Source organism: Papaver somniferum, chromosome 10 (assembly GCF_003573695.1).
Source record: "Papaver somniferum cultivar HN1 chromosome 10, ASM357369v1, whole genome shotgun sequence".
Taxonomy (NCBI): Eukaryota; Viridiplantae; Streptophyta; class Magnoliopsida; order Ranunculales; family Papaveraceae; genus Papaver; species Papaver somniferum.
The window spans coordinates 29,547,505-29,569,028 of record NC_039367.1 but is presented as its reverse complement, the minus strand read 5'-3'; the positions used below and the strand labels follow the sequence as shown (position 1 = coordinate 29,569,028).

The 21,524-nt window shown below is 38.7% G+C and overlaps 1 protein-coding gene across 1 annotated transcript; it reads left to right on the top strand.

The window, feature by feature from the left end:
* Positions 1-18,679: 18,679 nt before the first annotated feature.
* Positions 18,680-21,046, top strand: LOC113315458. Its single transcript, XM_026563734.1, has 4 exons — positions 18,680-19,010; positions 19,308-19,780; positions 19,877-20,205; positions 20,320-21,046. Exons 1-4 carry the CDS (start codon positions 18,680-18,682, stop codon positions 21,044-21,046), a joined length of 1,860 nt encoding a protein of 619 aa, XP_026419519.1.
* Positions 21,047-21,524: the final 478 nt, after the last annotated feature.

The window sequence follows — 21,524 nt, the reverse complement described above, 5'->3', positions numbered from 1 at the left end:
TGGTAATCCAGATGATAGAATATCCGCCAGTGGCTATTATGTTTTTTTTTGGGTACCAATCCTATTTTCTAGTCTTCTAGAAAGCAACCTACAATAGCTAGAAGTTCCACTGAAGATGAATATAGGTCTTTGGCTCACAATGCTGCTGAAGTCCTTTGGGTGTGTCAGTTACTGAAAGATTTGGGATTTTTTCTCTCTAGTTCTCCTTCTTTGGGGTGTGATAACAAAGGTGCAATTGTTGTGGCTTCTAATCTAGTCCTTCACAGCAGGATGAAACATGTGGCTATAGATTTTCACTTCATTAGAGGACTCCTTCAATCCAAAACATTGCAATTTTTTATATCTCTACAGACCAACAAATAGCTGATGTCTTCACAAAAGGATTGTCAGTTCCTAGATTTTCATTTCTTCAATCCAAATTAAGTGTTCTTCCTCATTCCCAGCTTAGTTTGAGGGGGGATAATAGAAGTGATGTGTATATGAAGGTGCCTTGAGTACAAGTCTGTGTTTCTTTAGTATTTTCTGTTATGATAGACTGTCATTAACTGTAACTGATAAACCGTTGTACAAGTCACAAAATTTCTCTGTGAGCTTATGTCTGCCACATATATATGGCCTTGTACTCTGCTAGTGATGTTAATCTGTTTTTTCTGTTCTTTAATGATAAAGATTCTTTTATCTTTCATTCACTAAATAGTGTAGACTATCTCTGAAATTCAGCGCCCCAAACCACATTATCATGCCGTAACCAATATTTCTGCAAACATTGTAATATCGCATCGACCACATGTTTATCCTGGATAAATTGGGGCCTATATGGATTAATTTGGGCCTGTGACTACAAGATAAAAAAGAATAATTTGAAGTAAAATGGATAACCCCTTATCCAATTATTTTACCAAATGGCAAAACTACCCCTAATTGATTAGTGCTAATTTGGGTGAGTAAATGATGTTTAATCAAGTTAACCCCGAAATTAACTACCATTAATTCATCATCAAAACTTGAAAATTTTTTAATTTTTTTTTCCAAAACTCGATCCAGAATCGGTTGATGTTAGTGCAGTTGTAAACCGATTATGGGTTGAGTTTTTTCAAAGGATGAAGTAAACCCGGAATCGGTTTTTTTTAATACCCAAATAAACCGATTATAGGAATCGATGTTTATATATGCCCACATAATCCGATTATACCTTACTTTCAGAAACAAAATATTCATTACATAGTTTAGGAAATTAGCGCATTACATATATAGGATTCACCATGGGTATTATAGAATTTGACACATCAAATGTTCGTCAATGAACCTCCGAGCACATCGGTACAACGTTGTATATTATTTGTGGTGAATGAACTTAGTTTCCCCATTACGAATTCTCCATAGCCTATTGAAATGTTCCAGCTGAAATTCAATGAATTCTTAAATGTTAGTATGCGAACTTTTAACGATGACATAAGTATAAATATTATCATATTACTCACTTTTTCCCTAAGAGGAGCTCGTGGATGATAGTCGTATACCATATTTCTAACTTTTATGTTTTCTTGCATTGCACTTTTTATGTAGTTGAATCGAAGTGCCAAGTATCTCCATTTGCAGTTATTGGGATTCCCGGTACGCCCGTAAAAGAACTCTTTAACTCTCTTCCAAAACATTGAATATATTTCATTCGGACGTTCACGGAACGTATTAGCAAACGATTTAACGAGACAAAAATCTTCATACGGTTCCCATTCCATTTTTTAGCTAGGTGTGTGATATGGAAGTGGCTCAAAGAGGTTGTCCTTATATTGATAAGGACTCAACAACTATTTTTTTTTTTCAAATTCAATTCAAACAATCGGAGTTTAGGTATGTCCACATAGTCTGATTACGTCCTTGCAAAATCATATGAAATGTGCCTCTCAATAATCGGTCTTCAATATGTCACTTTTAATCCGATTGTTGTCAAAAAAAGATACAGGAACATTGTCACTTTTCCTCACAAGAATCGGATTACATGTGTTTCCCACATAAACTGATTCCTAAACTCCGGATTTTTTTGTTTTGTCATAATCGGACTTGAAAAGTATCATTATAAACTGATTCTGAAAACTTAAAAACAAGGTGAACAAAATTTCCCAAATCAGTCTATGTGGTGCACAATCAAAACCAAAATGCTACACAATAGGTCTATCTGGACACATATGTAATCCGATTCTAGCGAAAAAAAGATACAGGAAAACGGTTATTCCTACGGTTATATAATCGGGCTATGTTGGTATTAACATTGACCGATTCCGGTTCAAATTTTTCGAACCAGAAAACACATACAGCTCAATTGGGGTATGAAGGCCTGAATAACAACTGATTCCTATTACAATCGGTTCACATGTACACTAACATAAACCGATTCTGGTAGACCCGAATAAATTTGAAATCAAAATTATCGATTTTTGAGCGATTGCATGTTACTAAAACCTAGTTTAGAGGATTGGGTTGATAGAAAAGTATCTGATTCGACCCATTTCCTCCTCTTGTGCGATCAAAGATGGTTCAACTTCCTCAACAGTTTTATTCTTCGGTTTGTTTCCAATCGCTTGAATAATTCCGGGATTACTCTCACTAGGATAAGTAATTCCAGTGGCTTGTTTGAATCTTGGTCGTTTTGACATTTTATAGAAGAAAAAAACGATTAATCAGTTTTGGATCGTCGATGATCGACGATGTTTTGGTTTCAAAAAAATGAAAAAAGAGGGAGAAGAAGAGGAGAGAATCGGTTTATAAGTTAAGAATTGAAACTAATTTTTAGCTTTAGGTTTTATTATTAAGAATTAATGGGGTTGAATTTGTAGTATTAATATTTTTTTAGAGGGTAAATTGGTAGTTTCAACAAATTTAGACACCCCATATCCTTCTCCATTGGGTGGATGTGGAAATCTATAGGCCCCAATTTAGCCAGGCTATTTATCTGCTAAAAATAAACTTTAAAGGAGTGTAAATAAACTAATCCTGCGTGAATCAAGGTACAAACTATGTAAGGGGACTTGAAGGGATAAAATAGAGTGAAGCTAATGTGTATCACAAAAATGATATCTCGTTAGTCAGAGATCAAAGCATAACCATCGAATGACAAAGACTTTTATACCCAAAATGAAAAAACTATTTAAAGCTCAAGTGCGATAATATTTACTTAGGTTTTATTATTAAGAGTTAATGGGGTGAATTTGTAGTATTAATATTTTTTAGAGGGTAAATTGGTAGTTTCAGCAAATTTAGACACCCCATATCCTTCTCCATTGGATGGATGTGGAAATATACATGCCCCAGTTTAGCCAGGCTATTTATCTGCTAAAAATAAACTTTAAAGGAGTGTTAAATAAACTAATCATGCGTGAATCAAGGTACAAACTATGTAAGGACTTTGAAGGGATAATATAGAGTGAAGCTAATGTGTATCACAAAAATGATATCTCGTTAGTCCGAGATCAAGCATAACCATCGAATGACAAAGACTAGTATACCCAAAATGTAAAAACTATTTAAAGCTCAAGTACGATAACATTTAACTATGTCAAAGGAAATGCAACCCGGGTGGTTGCTACAATACTTCTAACTCTATTCATGTTTAGCATAATGCATTTTCTATGGAAACATAGGTGCAAAGTTATCTTTAATAATTTAATTCATAATCCAAACATTGTCATACATCATATTAGTTATTACATTACTCTGCATCATTAGACACAGTGTCTGATAGTTTTAGTCAGTCCATTAGAGTTAGAAATACAGTAAATGATACTTGGAAGCCTCTTCCTAAGAATGTATATTTAAACATTGATGTTTCTTTCAGTCCTTATTCTTTATTAGATGGTATTGGTATAATAACAAGAAACCATGAAGGAAAATATGTGGTGGGAAAAAGAGCACTAAAAAGAGCAATCTTTGTACATCAAGCTGAAGCCTGGGCTTTGTTGGAAGCTATGGAAATGGCGACTACTTATGGTTGGACTCAGGTTATATTTGAAACTGACAATCTTAATATCAGTTATTATTTGAAGCATGGTTCTTCTCTTCCTCCTTGGCAGAGTGTTCCAATTCTTCGAAAATGTATGAATAAATGTAACATTAACTCAGTTTGGTCTTGTGAGTTTTTTTTATAGAGTTTATAATAAACCTGCTGATGCTTTAGCAAAAGCTGCCAAAAAACATAATCTTTGTGGGGAATGGTGGGTATATCCACCTGAGATAATTCTTTCTCACATAGATAATGATGTAAGATACAGTTCTGTTTAATATGATGTTCCTTTGTTCAAAAAAAAAAAAAAGAAAAAAACGGGTGGTTGCTGCTTTGGCATCACAAATTTCCAATCCATCTCAACATCATCTTGTTGTTCTTATGATGCTAGAAACTATAATATGCGTGGGCCACAAACACCACTTTATAACAAATTTTTTTTCCGAATTAAAAAAAAAGAACCCTGTTTTAGGTCATACCTAAACCTTTTAGGGCATACTGAATAAAGACAAAAACGGGTTGTAAATAGCAAAATCAAAAGCCCCTTAACCAAATATTTTTGGTAATGGCCAATTTACCCTTTTAGTATTATTGTTCATAATCTTGATTAGTGATTAATAATTTTGATTAGGGATTAATAATTTTGATTAGGGATTAAGATAATTTAGTTATAAAGGTTTGTGTAGATGAAAAATTTTGAACAAAAAAATTAGTTTTTTATTAAGAAGGAGAAAGTGAGAAAAAATTTTATATCTTGATTCAACGGATGAGGAGGGTCATTCTTCATCTAAAAAACCTAGGAAAATACATATCAACTACAATAATGATCCAGAAATGGCTTATTTCTTAGATTATGGGATTGACTTTACTTAAACTCAAGATGATGATTTTTATGAGCCAAATCCAGATGATGAATACATAGATGAGGAACTCAATGCTTCTAACACACATGTACACTTCTACTTTACGCTTAATCTCACTTTTGTAGCTTGAAATCATCAAAAGTTTGTATTTTTTCATCATGGTTCGGTAAACCAGGACTATGTTCGGCTTGAAAATATAAGTCGAACCCACTAAATTGATGAACAGTTCGGCTATCTGAATCTGTTAACGTTATACGCCGAACCTTTATTTTCCAACTTCCAACCTATTTGCAAGATCCTAGCTCATCTTATATTAAGGTTTAATAACAAGCTGAAGCTATTCCTGCGAGTTTTGGAACAAAATATTATCGTATGGCTTGAAATATTTGGTTCGGCTTGTTACCTAAGTAGTATACATGCCGAGCATACCATTAATAATTGTTGGGTTCATATTTTGTTAATGGTTCGGCCTACATTGTGAATATCGTAGTAGTTGAACCTTATAAATGCACTAGATTCGGCACATATTATGATTATCGTACAAGCCTAGCCTAACCTAACCATTAATTATTCTTTGTAGTATATAACCTTATGATATTCTTTGCAGATCGTGCTTGACGGACCTGTACTGATGGAAAATCAACCTGATCGTGTAGACGTGATTCACAAAGATACTAAGGATCACTTTCAAAAAGGTATGGTCTGTAAGTACTTGTTTTTTACCTTAATGTTGTCGGAATATTCCGAAATTTTTCTTACTAATTTTTATTTGTGTTTGAATAATTGAATTTAAGAAATAAGATATCAAAATATTACATTTGTGGCTTAAGATTTTGCATAACAACATTTGGATTTACCGAATCAATAAGTAGTATCTTTATTTTTGAAACTAGATGTGTAGTTTCTGGTGCAAGTTAGAGAGACACAAAGAGAGATCCTCTATTCAAAATAGGACGTGTGTAGTTTCCACACGTCCAAGTAAATTATGGTGTAGGGAAAAAAGCCACTCATAATTTGCAAGTCCAAGTGCTCATGTTGACTCTATTAAGACGTCTTTGTGTTCCATCTTCCACGTACAAACATCATTACCATCTCAAATTAATATGAAGCAAAGTGCAACATAGATACACACGTAAACAATACACAAACCAAATAAAAAAATGTTCGGCTGTCTCGAAATACAAAATATGTACCGAACTAAGGTAACTTTCATTGTGTTGATGAAACAGAGAGTTGAACTAAGGTAACCTTCATTGTGTTGATGAAACAGAGAGTAGTTCGGCTGATAGGTGAAAAATTATTATAAGCCGAACTTTGTAACTTAAAATACACAAGTAATGTTCGGCTGCAATTTCATACTATCGAATAAGACGAATTTTTACTTCTCTATATATGTAATCGTTTTCGGCTGATAATTGATATTGACTTATAAGCCGACCTGTTCATAAGCATTTTAGGGTGAAAAATAATGAACAGTTCGGCTGATATTGACATCAACTGGCCCAAGAGCCCGCAGTAACTTCCTGAATTGGTAAGGGGAAGAAAACTTTTGTTTTTTGTTTTTATTTACCTTTCAATTGCATGAATAGACAGTGGAGTGCTTTAATTTCCAGTAAAGTAAAGAAATTGAGAGAAAACATAAGCAAGCATTGCAGAAGATGTTTTCGTCTGATGTTGTTGTGAGAACCAATATTCAGTACATAATGAAGCCTACAGGTTATGCAAAATAAATAAAAATGCAGTGCCAAAAGAACAAAAAAAATATAGATCTAAAGAAATCAGCTAAATTTTGTAGTTTCTCAGATGAGTTTCTGAACTCGTCTTCTTGTTGGTGCCTTGCTAGGTTTCTTGCGTCTTGGTGCTGCTTCCTTAGAAGCCTTGCGAGGTTTCTTGCGTCGTGGAGCTTCTTCTTCTTCTTCTAACTGACGTCTTGGTGCAGATCCTCCTGTCGACATTCTTTCAGTAATATGCTGACGACGTGGATTAGACTCGATAAGGATCTTCCATCTTTTGCATACTGCTTTGCATCTAAGAAAACCTTTTAGAGGTAAGCAACGGAAAATGTGTAACAAAATCTCGTCGGGAAGCTTATCGACATGGTTACTGACATCATCCATGTCAATCATCATGGCGCTTCGATAAGAAAAACTTTCAAACACTGTGTATTGGAGGAGAGGGAGAGAGCAATGGCCGTTTTATATCTGTGAAGCCACTATATACATGAACGTGTTTACACACGTTTTTGTATTTCAGGTTTCCATAAAAGAAATTAAGAGATAAAATTCAAAATACTAAAATATATTTAGAATCTATATGGGTTTCCTTTTTCGGTTTCAATAACGGCTTAATAGGTCGTGATAAAACAGAAAGGAATATTTTTTTAATTTCTTTTTTTTTTTTTTTTTTTTTTTTTTTTTGCATATTATAAGGTTTTAACTACTTCCCATCCCCACTTTCCCTAAATCCCATCCCAACTTCACAAATCAAATTTTGTTTAACCTTTTTTAGATTGGATAAACAAAACTCACTTCAATATACCCTAATCTCCATACTTGACCTAAATTCTCATCATCATCATATTAATCAGGCTTAAAAATTAATTTGCAAATCACCATCTGAATCAAGTTTGTAAATCAGATTGGATATGGTGGATATGGTGGATATAGTGGTGCTGGTGCTAGTATGTAGTCGGCCCATGGAGTTACCATTGAATGTACGAGGGAACATACTATTCACGCTTTCAACCTAAGTCAATTCATTTACTTGGATTCATCCATTGCTAACAATATGTCATGTCGAACCTGATTTTAATTTGATTTCATTAATTAACTAAACATCGTTGGAGTTAATCAACTGGATGTGTTTTCAAAGTACGTATGTTGAGTAGTGTACTACGTTGTTGCTACATCTGGTTACAGTAATCATAAAAGTCAGGTTAAGATATGAGAGAGAGGAAGAAGAAGACGGTTTACGGTGTGTTTTATATACCCGACCTAAAGAGTGTAAACAAATTTTAATTGGTGTAATTGGGATTGGATTTAGGGAAATTAGGGATTGGAAACAGGTAAAACCTTTGATAATATATTTCAGTTGGATTAGAAATTTTGAACTCTCGGATTTGAAAACGCGTAACCAAATAACGATTTGCATGGAACTACTAGGGTTGTTGCTGGGGAGTGGGGAATGACCCCGTATCCAAGAGTCTGGTGCCGGTGGTAGGAGATTAAGCCAATGAGATTGGACTCAAAAGAGCTCAACTTCACCAAAAATCGAGTCTAACCTGTAGGGCGTAATCGAAGTCCAGTAGAATGGTGATTGCAGTTGGAGCTGCTCGTGGATTGCGGTACCTCCATGAAGAGTGTAGAGTTGGATGCATTGTCCACTGACCACTGTGATATGCGTCCAAGCAATATACTCATCACTCATGATTTTGAATCGCTGGTGTGAACACAATATTTTACTCTTTCTTTAGGACAACTTCATCAAACTTACTAGGGCATCCTTGATTACAAAGTATATGTATCCCAACTTCAGAGCAGTTGTTTCTTTTATCATATCGTTCAACAAACAAGATGGGCACTTATGCTTATGACATAAGAATGGTTGAAGTACGATTTTTTTTTTCTCGGTCAATGGTTGAAGTATGAACTCTCCAAGTATAGGGCCTGCAATATGTACAAATATAGCCCCAGAATATGCACAGAGTGGCCAAATTAAGAATATAGAACATACATGTGAAAATTTTACTTGAATATAAAAAGGCGGCCTACAGGTTGTGCAAAAGGAATAAAAGTAAAATGCAATGCCAATAGAACAAACATATAAAGAAATATCAGATGAGTTTCTGAAGTCCTCTTCTTGCTGTTGGTGCCATTCTTGCTTTACGCTTTGCGAGATCTCTTAACTCGTCTCATTTTTGGCGCTACTGCTGGCTGACATCTTGGTGCCTCTCCATTCTTACGAGGTTTCTTAGCGCCTCTCTTTGTTGGTGCTACTTCTTCTTCTGAATCTGATACTAACCGATGTCTTGGCGCAGATCCTCCTGTTGATATTCTTGCAGTAGTAAGATGATGACGAGGATTAGACTTGACAAGGATCTTCCATCTTTTGCAGACTGCTTCGCATCTATGAAAATCTTTTGAAGGTAATGGACGGAATATTTGTAACAAAATCTCGTTGGCAAGCTTATCGATATTGTTAGTGATGTCTTCCGTATGGATCATCACCATTTTGAAGAAAAACTTTAAAACTGTCTATAGAGGGAGGGAGAGAGCAATGGTTGTTTTATATGGGAAGGACTGAGGACTCTATACGTGGTTTGGCAGAGTCTACACATGCATCACCCTATATGAACGTGTTGGCACACGTTCTTTTTTTTTTCTAAAAATCCTAGATCGTGTTTCGGTTTCCACAAAAAGAAAAAAAAAAATATATAAAATATAAAATATAAAATATTTAGAATCTACATGGTTTCCTTTTTTTGGTTTCAATAACGGTTTAATAGGGTCGTGATAAAACAGAAAATATTTGTTTTCCTTATTTTGATAATATATTTCGTTTAGAATAGAAATTTTGAACTCTTGCATTTACATTGGACTACTAAGGATCGCGGGGGATCACCCGTATCCAAGAGCCTGGTGCCCGTGCCTGTAGTAAGTCAATGAGCGATTAGACTTAGACTTAAAGAGCTCAGCATTCAAACCCACTAGATATGTGACATCATATTGGAAAGTTAGTAGGAGCAGTATCTTTCAGCATATATATCAGTTGGATGTAGGATGTGAGAATTGGTAAAGCTTGTAAATTTTATCCCGGGAGTCATATTTTTTTGAGAGATAGAAAGCTAGAGGAAGTCATATTTTTGGAGAGATGCAAAGCTAGAGGAACGTCAGCGTATTGCATTTTAACGATGTGAGATTAACAATTTCGCCATTTTCAATAAATAATTGTTGATGGGTGAAAATAATTTACTGGTTTTTGAGTAAAAGTGGAGAGTTGTGGAGTATGCTTCTGTGTGTTTGATAATGATAGACTGTCATAAATTGGATTACGGTAAGTTCTGATCAGTTAAGTTCGATTGAGTTCTGTTGTCCTCAAATCATAGGTTGATGAACCTATTTTTTGCAGAAGTGGTTAACTGATTGATCTATAGTAAGGTGACAGTTGAAGAGGGGTGGATGAGTGGGGAAGTGAAAAATCGTGGTTTAACCAGTTTCGCATTGCACGGGAAACATAATTGATTGTCCATCCACTACTTCAGTTACTCCTTCAACTTCCAGCACCACTTGCTCACATTTCTCATCGTGAACGTATCATTACATCGCACGTGTTGCAGTTCGTCAGACCAAAACCCTAGTGAAGATCCCCCACGTGACATGATTGATGTCTCATGTGAAATCTGCAAAGCAGACGTGTATTTAGTTAGTCAATTGTTGACTTGGATAGATCGCGAGTCTTAGCTTTGATGAGTTGAGCATAAATTCCGATGACGAGTGTGACATGCTATGTGACTCATAATTATGATGGATTAAGCATAAGATGTCTGCTGGGACAACAATGATGCCTAGACGCCGAGTCTGATGAATTCTGACAGTTGAGGCAGCAATGATACTCAAAATGACTTAGATCGATGAATGTCGATCTAATGAGATTGCTCGATTATGGACCAACATGGGTAGATACCAACCAACCAATGGGTATAAGGACAGGCCATTGGTGGTGGAGAAACCGGTTGGGCAGTGTATGGAGGATTGTCCAATTGGTGTAAAGCACCAAAATATGGAGGATTAACCAAGTGGGGGATTAATCAAAATATGGATTAAGGAATGGTGGGACCAGCAGGCCATGGGCGCCAAGTGGACCGACCGGCCATGGGGGCGCACGGGTCACCATGTGGGCTCCCGTCTATTCCTGAGAATTTTAGTATTTTTCAGTGATCGTTCGAGTATTATTTTATATTCTAAGAAGAGTTTAATCTTGACTGAAAATCTCAATTTTTCTTGAATGAGCAAGCAAGATTTTTACTTAAACATCCAATATTCAGAAATATTAAAATAATAATATTTTATTACATTATATGGCATAAAGACCGTGGGACCACTTGCTTAATTAATCAAGTCTTGACAAAGATATGAGAAATCAAGAGTTTGCTTGAATGAGTCAAGATTTAAGGAAATAATAATAAAAAATAAAAAAGGAAAAAAGGGAGGGGGAGCGACCACGACACAGGTGGCATGGCCGGCCGGCCCTTGGGCCCAGTCCCGCACAATTTTTTTTCTCCCTCCTCTTCTGGTAAACTTTCCATACGCATATGCTTGTTTGTCCATGGTTTTTGGGTGCTCGTTTGAGTATTCTACTAAATACATCCGCACCGTTTTCTCGGGAGCTTACTCGAGGTGGTAGCCCGTAAACCCGAAATGTGAATACTCATTACTAATCCATGAAATTCAACCGTGAAAAGCCATGAAATGAAGTAATAAAACATTATGGTGAAAATTGAATATCCTATAGGAATTGAATCGATGAACTAACATTAGAATTAGTTAATGGCTTTATACTAGCAGACAATCTGTCTAGAAGCATTATAATTATTTGAGAATCAATGTATGAGATAATAGAAGCATCATAGTCGTTCTACACATTTATTTTGTGTAGTATTTATTCTCTATACTACACATTTTTTATTTCATCTCTGAATTTTGCTGATCATCTTCTAAATTATCACCATAGTGAGGAATGAGGTGCTTGACATTGAACACATCCGAAGTCTTCAAGTGACTTGGTAGTCGGAGACGATATGCATTAGAATTGATCTTTTTCAGCACTTCTAAGGGTAATCTTTCGAGGTCCTAGCTTTTTGTATTCACCAGCAGAAAAGCGATTTTTCGTTAAAACAGCCCAAACATAATCACCAACATCAAACTCAACTAAACGAAGAGTTCGATCAACTGGCGCTTTATACCTCATTTTAGTCTCAACTAATTTTTGTGCACAGACAATAACATGAATCTCCTGAAGTTGAGTGACATCATTGGAAGCCTTTGTTGGGAACTTCTTCAAATCAGGGATAGTCGCCAGCTCTAGCGCTGATCTAGGATTATATCCATACACAATATAAAAAGGGCTAAATACAGTGTTGCGATTAACTGACCTGTTGAAAGCAAATTCAGCTGGAAATAATTGTTGATCCCATGACTTTGTGTTAGATCCAACTAGATTTCACAAGAGATTACCTAGTGAACGATTAACAACCTCTATCTGCCCATCTGTCTGTGAATGGTACCCAGTACTAAAGTTCAAACTGGTTTTCAACATTTTCCATAAACTTTGACAAAAATGGCTTAAGAACCGTGTATCCCTGTCAGAAACATAGAGGACGGCAATCCATGTAACCGGTATACATATCTAAAGAATAGTTGAGCAACGTTTACTGCATTTATTGTCCTTTTGCAGGCAAAAAAGTGAGCCATCTTCGAGAACCTATCAACCACGACAAAGATTGAACCCATTCCCCGCTGAGTTCTAGGCAAACCAAGGACAAAGTTCATACTAATATCAGTCCGAGGTGTTTTGGGGACAGGTAATGGCATGTACAAACCTTCATTTGTCGCAACCCCTTTGGAAACTTGATAATTATGGCAACGACGGACAAATCTATCAACTTCTTTAGTTAAGCATGGCCAGAAATAATAGTTTGATCAAGAAGTAATGTCTTATCCCAACCATAATGTTATTCGCTATGTAATTCCTTAACGATCTTGTATCGCAGACTGCCATCTGGGATGCACGGACGATTTCCTTTGAACAGAAAACCTTTCTGGATGATAAAATTTGTACGCTGCTGGTTCTGCACCGCCACCATAATTGGGGGAAATATGGATCATCTGCAAGTGAATCCCTTAAGGTCTCAAAACCAAGTACATGGGGGCTGAGTGTGGCAAGAAGCGATCTGCGACGACTTAAAGCATCAACAACTCGACTATGTGCACCTGACTTATGCTTTAGTACAAAAGTGAACTCCTCCGAGTTTTGCTGGCCAATATATTTCAGTGCATCATGGTCGATATAAAGAACAAACTCACTGTGAATGAGGTAATGTCGCTAGTGTTTATCATTGTGGATGAGGTAATGTCGCTAGTGTTTAAGAGTCTGGACTACCGCATAGAACTCAAGAACATAGGTGCTTCATTGTAACTTTGCATCATACATCTTCTCACTAAAATATTCCATGGGCTTCCCTTGTTGGCTAAGAACAGCTCCTATCCCCACATTGGAAGCATCGGTATGTACCTCAAACGGTTTTGTGAAGTCTGATAATGATAATATGGTAGTTCTCATGAGCTTGTGATTTATATCATTGAAGCTTTCTTCCGCGCCTTCAGTCCATATAAAACGTCCACCTTTCTATCTGTAATGGGGGCCATTATGGTGCTGAAATCTTTTATGAAACGCCTATAAAAAGACGCAAAACCATGGAAATTTCGATCTTCAGTTAAGGTGGAAGGACTAGGACAGCTTTCAGTGCTTCAACCTTACTCTCTTCAACCCTGATTCCTTCTCTGGTAATCACATAACCAAGGAAAAGAACCTTGTCGGTACAAAAAGAGCATTTTTTTTGTTGTTGCGTACAACTTTTCGCTGCGCAACACCGCAAGTGCCTCCCTCAAGTGAGTTAGGTGAGTATCAAAATCAGTGTTATACACAAGTATATCATAAAAATAGACAACAACACACCTTCCAATAAATGGTTTTAGTACCTGATTCATCACTCGCATAAATGTGCTTGGAGCATTTGATAAACCGAAAGGCATTACCAACCATTCATATAATCGTTCTCGCGTCTTGAATGTCGTCTTTCATTCATCCCCAATATTGATGCATATCTGATGATAGCCACTCCTCAGATCCAGTTTGTTAAAGATTGCAGCTTCATGCAATGGATCCAATAAATCGTCAAGCCGAGGAATTGGAAATCGATACTTGATTGTTATCTTATTGATGGCCCGACTATCTACGCATAACCGCCAACTACCATATTTTTTAGGTGTAATTAAGGCCGGCACGACACAAGAACTAAAGCTTTCTCGAATAAAACCCTTCACTAATAACTCTTCCACCTTCCTCTGCAACTCTTCATGTTCCTTCGGACTCATATGGTAATGAGGTTGGTTTTGTAGTGAAGAACCAGGAACCAAATCAATCTGGTGTTGTACATCACGCAGTGGAGGTAGTCCTTCGGGTAGATTTGTTGGAAATACATCAATAAACTCAGTTAATAAAGGCTTAATTGTATCAGGAGAATCAAAATCGTTGCCCCTGTCCAGTCCCATTAAGAGATACACGACATCTATCTCCTTCATCTCTTCTTCAAAGTTTTGCATCGTCAGGAAAGTTGGCATGCGATTGAAAGTCGCATCCTTTGGTACTACATCACACCAAGCTTTATCGCGATAGGTAGGACCAATGGAAAACTGAACTAGGCACAGTTTAGAAACACCTACCTCAGTTCCCCGTTTAATCCACGAAAGCTTATATGGCTTAGTATGTTCCTTTATACCTAACCGGAGTTTGGAGACGACTTGTTCTGAAATTACATACTCACAACGACCACCATCAATAACAAAGTGACATATTTTACCCCCAATAGTGCAGGTTGAGTGAAAGATATTGTTGCGAAGACAGAAATCAGTGTCTTCCTCTTTAGGGGTAAAAAAAAAACCTCTGTACCACTAGTAGCCACCTAACGTTGGGATGTTTGGAATCTTCAGTAACCTCATCAGATCTTCCAAGGAATGATAGCGACCGAACATCACCCGAGAGTTCTTCTGTGTCATATTCTTCCTTATCAAATATAGATTGTCCATTAATCTCCCGGACGTGCTCATATCGATTAGGCATATCCTCAATAAAAAAACCTATACCTCCAGGACATGCTTGTTCAGGGCGAATAACCCTCTTGCAATCAGTTGCAAAATGGCCAGGGTAACCACATTTGTAACATTTCATCTCGCTCTTGGATTTTGGTGGATTACTACTCCCTTGTTGCTGACTAGCAGAACGATAAATGAAATGGAGTTTGGCCGAAATGAGGCTCTATTCTCATATGTCACTTCCATCCACCTGGACGAGACGCTTGTCTTTCAAGACTAATTTCTCGTTGATGTGCTTCCGACACATTCCAATGATTAAACAGATTTAGAGTGTCTTGATAGTACTAGTACAGATCGAGGCCACCGATATATCTGGTAACTATTTCTTCATCTCTTTCCTTTCGAGCAGATCTGGATGCCAACTGATAAAACTCTTTAGTGTAGTCATCAATATACCTCCCAACTTGACTCAATCATTGAGTTCGTTGATCCAACTCTCTCGTATGATTAAAAGGAAGAAAAACAGAACGCAGATGTTTCTTAAGTTTTTCCCAAGAATCGATCTTCGTTTTACCTTGTCTTTGGTGGTGAGATTTCAACTGCTGCCACCACGATGCAACAGTTCCACGGAACCTCGTTGCCACTAATGACTCCCTACGATCTTCTAGAACCCTTTTAAACTCCAGAACTACTTCTACACCACAAATCCAATCAATCAATTCATCTGGTTGTGAGATACCATTAAAGTCAGGAATATCAACTTTCAATCCTTATTCCCAATTCCTGGAACCACGGTATTGATATGCAGTGTGTTGACTTTCCACCACACTACCAGCAAAGACATTATACATGTCTTTCTTATCAACCTCCTCCTCTTCTTGTTGATTTAGATGTTGACAGTGCTCTTGATGTTCCTGCATAACAGCTAACTGACGGGTGAGCACTTGAACCTGTCGTTCGAGTATGTAATCCTCTCGACTCTATCACCTCCTCTTCATAGGGATTAGCATGAGTAGCCATTCGACGTCCTCATCCTCTTCCTCGAGCCATGGACGTGTGCTTGTACCCTATTATTTTTTTGACTAGAAATGGGATTACTAGGGGTTAATATACTCCTCTTGTTATCCAAGTATGGCTAACTAGGCCTCACTAGAAAAATAAAAAGAAGCCCATGTGCAAAGATCCAATCAAGCTAAGGAGGTGACACATATGTACTGACACGTCAGTAGTGCCACGTCACCAAAATAAACCCATCAGAGTGTGCCACGTCAGCATGAGGTGACATGAAGCTGAAAGGCACGAGATTGAAGTTCAGTCAGCACCGGCAGTACCCATTGGAAACAGACAGGGTCGATATCGTGTTCTTGGCAGAACCACAAATCGTGGTCAGGATCGAGATCGTTTTCGTAACAGAACCACAGATCGTGGTCAAGATCGAGATCGTGTTCGTGACAGAACCTCGGATTTGAATAATCGGAGGAGAGAAAAAAGACAGATAATCGAAGACGAAGGAATGGATGTTGACTCCATAACTGATGGAGAAAACTCACGAGTTCGAGCAGACAGATGGCTTGTAATCGGCAGCCTATCAAGGAGGAATAACGATCGACATGACCTGCGAGATGGACGAACTGCGACTCCTAGTACGAAGAAAGAACTGTTGCGTCGTCAGCTGGACGAGGTAGAGAAAGAGAACGCTCTCCTGAGATTAGAACGTGAGAACCAGTCTCGACCGAGGACTGGTAATCTGAATAACCAGAAGGGTCGGTCGGTATGGGAGCGTCTTGGAAGTCGAGTTAGCTCGCGGGATGTAGACCAAAACATAGAAGTGATCGATCTTGATAGACCAGAGAAAAATCTGTTGGTCACTGGAGATCTACCTAGACGAAGGCGTGTACGATACCGGCAAGCAGGGACCCGAGCATGTCCAACTATAACTCAGCAGAGTCCGGCCAGAACAACTACGCGCTCAAAGCGTCTTAGGAATGACGAAGATGAGGTTCGAGATAGGCACGATGAGAGAGAATTTTCGCACGATTACTATGCTCGTTCAGAGCAAGGCAGAGCTGGGAAAAGAATAAGATACAAAGTTGATATTCCTGAGGATCGGGACTATGAGCAGGAAGGCAGTTCCTCTAATGGAGACGTAAACGCAATAACAGATGCTCGCCTCTGCAAGATGATCGAGAAATTAATGTCGAAAAAGCGCTCCAGCGAGGAAAAGATAGACAGGTTGCATCGAGCCGCATGAGCTCTTTTCAAACTGAATATCAGATAATTTCGGCTGCCAATGAATTTTCAAGTTCCCAAGCTGCCAGAATTCGATGAGAAAACAGATGATCCAGATCAGCATGTTTTACACTATAAAACTGCCATGACTTTGTGGCAGTATAGCGACGAGTTGATGTGCAAGATGTTTCCACAGTCTCTGACTGGTGGGGCAATAACGTTGTTCAATCATCTCTCGGCACAGTCGATCTGGACTTACCATAAGCTTTTTGCCAAGTTCTGCTCTCACTACAAATACAACAGACGTGATCGGAAGGGATGCCACGCGTTGTTCCTTTTGGGAATCCGGAAAGAGGAAAACATTATACAGTTTACTCGATGCTTCAAGCAAGATTGGAAGATGTGGATGGTGCTAACGATCAAGTCGTCATCGCAGCTTACAAACAGGAATACCAGTATAATCAAAGAGGTGTGTACGGTTCCTTGGTCAAGAGACCACCAAAGACTCTAGAAGAACTGTATGATCGAGCAGAAGAATATGCTCGAGTGGAGGATGATTCTAAATCTCGAGAGACAAGAGAAGTGAACATATCATCCAATCATCCACATGATGGGAAGAAAGACAAGTCAAAGAACCGTTCGAGTGGACAACATAACGATCGAGGTGAAGTTCGAGAGAAAAATCAAGGGGAACGAATGAAAACTGGATATCCGAAATATCATGATATGAAGCTGACACCATTAAACATACGGCTTACAAAGTTGTACGAAAAAATAAGCAAGGATTTGAGCGCCACACCGCCTTTGCCAGCGGAGACACATGATAAACGTGATAAGAGCAAATACTGCAATTATCATAAAGATCATGGTCACAAGATTGAGAATTGTCGCTCTTTACAGATCGAAGTCCAGCGAATGATATCCGTTGGAAATATACAAGAGTATGTGAAAAGGGATTTTGGGAAAGGTTCTGGACGATTTGGCGCAACACATGTAATTAATGCGTATATGATTAATGTCAGTCATGCCAGGATCCGTTCAATGACCAGACGGCCATCGGAAGATGAGACCAGGAGAAAACTCATGCAGTTAAAGGAATGGTACGTGACAAATCACATCGATTTTTCAGTGGAAATGGAGCAGAAATTCTGGATCTTGGATGCAAAAAGATCGAGTTTTCTTAAGAAGACATGATAGGTGTATATGCTCCCCACAATGATGCTATTGTTATAACAGCTTGGATTGGCATGTTCCATGTACACCGTATTCTAGTGGATACGGGAAGCTCAGTGATCGTACTGTTTTCAAGAGCCTATTCCAGTATGAATCTCTCACACGACTTGATCGATGAGGACGAAAATCCAATTATCGGATTCAGTGGCGAAGTTAAAAAGGCGATTGGGAAAATAAAGATGCTTATAACATTGGCTGGCAAGTCCATTCTAGGCAGTTTCCTGTTGCTGGATTCTCGAGCTCCCTATAATGCGATCATAGGACGAGACTGTCTGCATGCGATCGGTGCAGTCACATCCTCGTATCATCAATGCCTGAAGTTTGTTACCCATGAAGGGGTCGTGAAGGTTAGAAGCGACCAGATGGCCGCCCACAAGTGTCACGAGAATGTTATGGATGAATACAGGAAATCAGAAGTTAACCGGAACCAGATCCTGCGAGTCGAACAAAAATAGCAATTATGGAATCCTCTCCCTTCAGAATCATACATGGGAGACGATGCGGATGAACCCCCAACAGTTGAGAAACTGATTGAGGTTCAGATTAGGGATGAGAAGCAAAAAACCACGTTTGTAGGGGCAGATCTACCCGCGCATGAACGTGATGGTTTGATTACATTGTTAAGGGCGAACGCTGACGTTTTCGCATGGAGTTTTGCTGAAATGCCTGGGATAGATCCGAACGTAGCCTGCCATAGGCTAAATATCGATGAGAAGTTCCATCCAGTTCGTCAGAAAATTAGGAATATGGCACAAATAAAAAAAATATGGAGTTGCTGCAGAAATCGAGAAGCTGTTGGAAGCAGGATTTATTCGACTGGTATAGTATCCTCATTGTTTATCTAATGTCGTTCCGTTCCAAAGAAGAATGGTAAAATTCGTGTTTGTATCGATTTTACTGATTTAAATAAAGCGTGTCCGAGTGACCCATACCCACTTCCGAGGATCAGAGATTTGGTGGATGCAACCTCAGGGTACGGGAGACTGTCATTCATGGACGGTTTTTCGGGGTATAACCAAATACCTTTGTTTGAGGGAGATCAAGAGCATACTTCCTTTGTGAATGACAGAGGAGTTTACTACTATACTGTAATGCTATTCGGGCGAAAGAATGCAGGGGAGACCTACCAGCATTTGGTAGACCATATGTTCAAGGATTTGATTGGGAAGATGATGGAAGTATATATCGACGATATGGTAGTAAAATCTAAGCAAAAGGAGTCGCATTTTATCGATATTCAGAAGATGTTCGATATCTTGAGGCGATATCGTATGAAGCTCAATCCAACAAAATGTTCATTCGGGCTATCCTTGAAAAAGTTCCTTGGATACTTGATGACGCACAGAGGAATCGAGGTGAATCCGGAACAAATCAGAGCCATCAGAGAGATGTCATCCCCTAGAACGAAGAAGGAGGTCCCGCAGCTAGCAGGGCGATTAACATCTTTAAATCTTTTCATGTCACGCTCGTCGGATCGATTCAAACCATTCTTTGACGTTTTGAAGAAAGCAGTGCATTTTGGTTGGGCGGATGAGTGCGAGAAAGTCTACGATGAAATCAAACAATATTTTCCAACTCCCCCAGTACTGGTGAGTCCGAAACTGGGAAACCTGTTGGAGTTTATCTGGCTTCAACAGAGAATGTTGTAAGTGCAGTTGCTAATTTTTAATGATCCACATGAAAAGCATGTTTTCTTCGTCAGTAAATATTTGATGGGGGAGGAAACACGGTACATAAAAATTAAAAAGATAGCACTTGCACTGTTGCATGCATCACATCGCCTCAAACCATATTTCCAAGGGAGACAGATTGTAGTCTACTCTGAATATACGCTAAAGAGAGTCCTGGAACGTGCTGATGATTCCAACCGACTAGCCATATGGTCAAATTTTCTGGGGGCGTATGGAATCAAGTACGAAACCAGAAATGCAGAGAAGGGACACGCTCTGGCTGCACTGTTAGCAGATTCCCCCGTGGACGACATAGAAACAGTTACCGAAGAAGAAGAGTTGTTGTACAAACCCATAGAGTCAACCGCTAACCAGACTGGGGGAGAGTCCGCAATGGAAATCGATAGACCTGAGCCATTGTGGACTGTATTTACTGATGGGTAATCAAATGTTGGTAGAGCTGGAGTTGGATATGTCATCCTTACTCCCGAAGGATCAAGGATCGAGAAAGCAACTAGATTTGGTTTTCGTGCATCCAATAATGAAGCTGGGTATGAAAAAGCGATTATCGGGTTAAAGGCTGTCAAACAGTTAGAGGCAAAGAACGTTAAGCTGAGAACAGATTCCATGCTAGTAGTTAATCATTTTCTGGGCACCTATAGAGCAAAAGAAGAGAGGATGGCCTTATATTTGGATCATATGAGAGAGCTGGTAAATGAATTCGACCAGTTCTCTATCGGGCAGCGACCACAGTTGGAAAACAGTCACGCAGACACTTTAGCATATCAGTTCTCCGCAGTCGATACTGATACCACCTGTTTTGTTTTAGTGGATTTCCAAGAGTTACCTAGCATCTCTGAAAACCACTTTGTTCTGGCTCTCGAACACGCTAGTGAGGGCGAGTGGGTAACTACATCAGCACAGGAAGATATAGAAAACACTGACAGCAATATGGATGTTGACAGTCCAGTGATAGACGATTCAGACAATCCTGCTGAAAACGTTTCAGACTGGTGTCAACCTTATATCCGGTATTTGACAACCAGTGAGCTCCCAGAAGATGAGAAACTCGCTTCAAAGGTGAAAAATAATGCATGGATATATTCAATGATCGAGGGACAGTTATACCACAAACATGTAGCCTTGGAGCCATTTTTGCGGTGTGTATCAGCCGAAGAAGGATAACGGATATTGGCGTAGGCTCATGAAGGGATATGTGGCAACCATTCTGGAGGGCGTAGTCTCTCCCATGGGATACTTACCCAGGGGTACCTCTGGCCATACATGCAGAAAGATGCTAAAGAATAAGTGCAGAAATGTGTACCATGCCAAGAGAACGCTCCAATTCCTAAAAGTCCCGCCAACGAATTGCATCCAGTTTTTAGTCCCTGTCCATTCGATAAGTGGGGACTAGACATCACCAGACCACTCCCCCGAGCTCCTGGAGGAGTGAAATATGTGCTGGCCGCAACTGATTATTTTACAAAATGGGTTGAGGCAGTGGCATTGGTACATGTTACCAGATACGACGTAAAAAGGTTCATATGAGAGAACATCGTCTGCAGATTTGGAATCCCACACGAGCTGGCTTCAGACAATGGAAAGCAGTGCGATTCCGGAGTGATCAAAAAATTCTGCGAGAACATGAACATTCGCCATAACT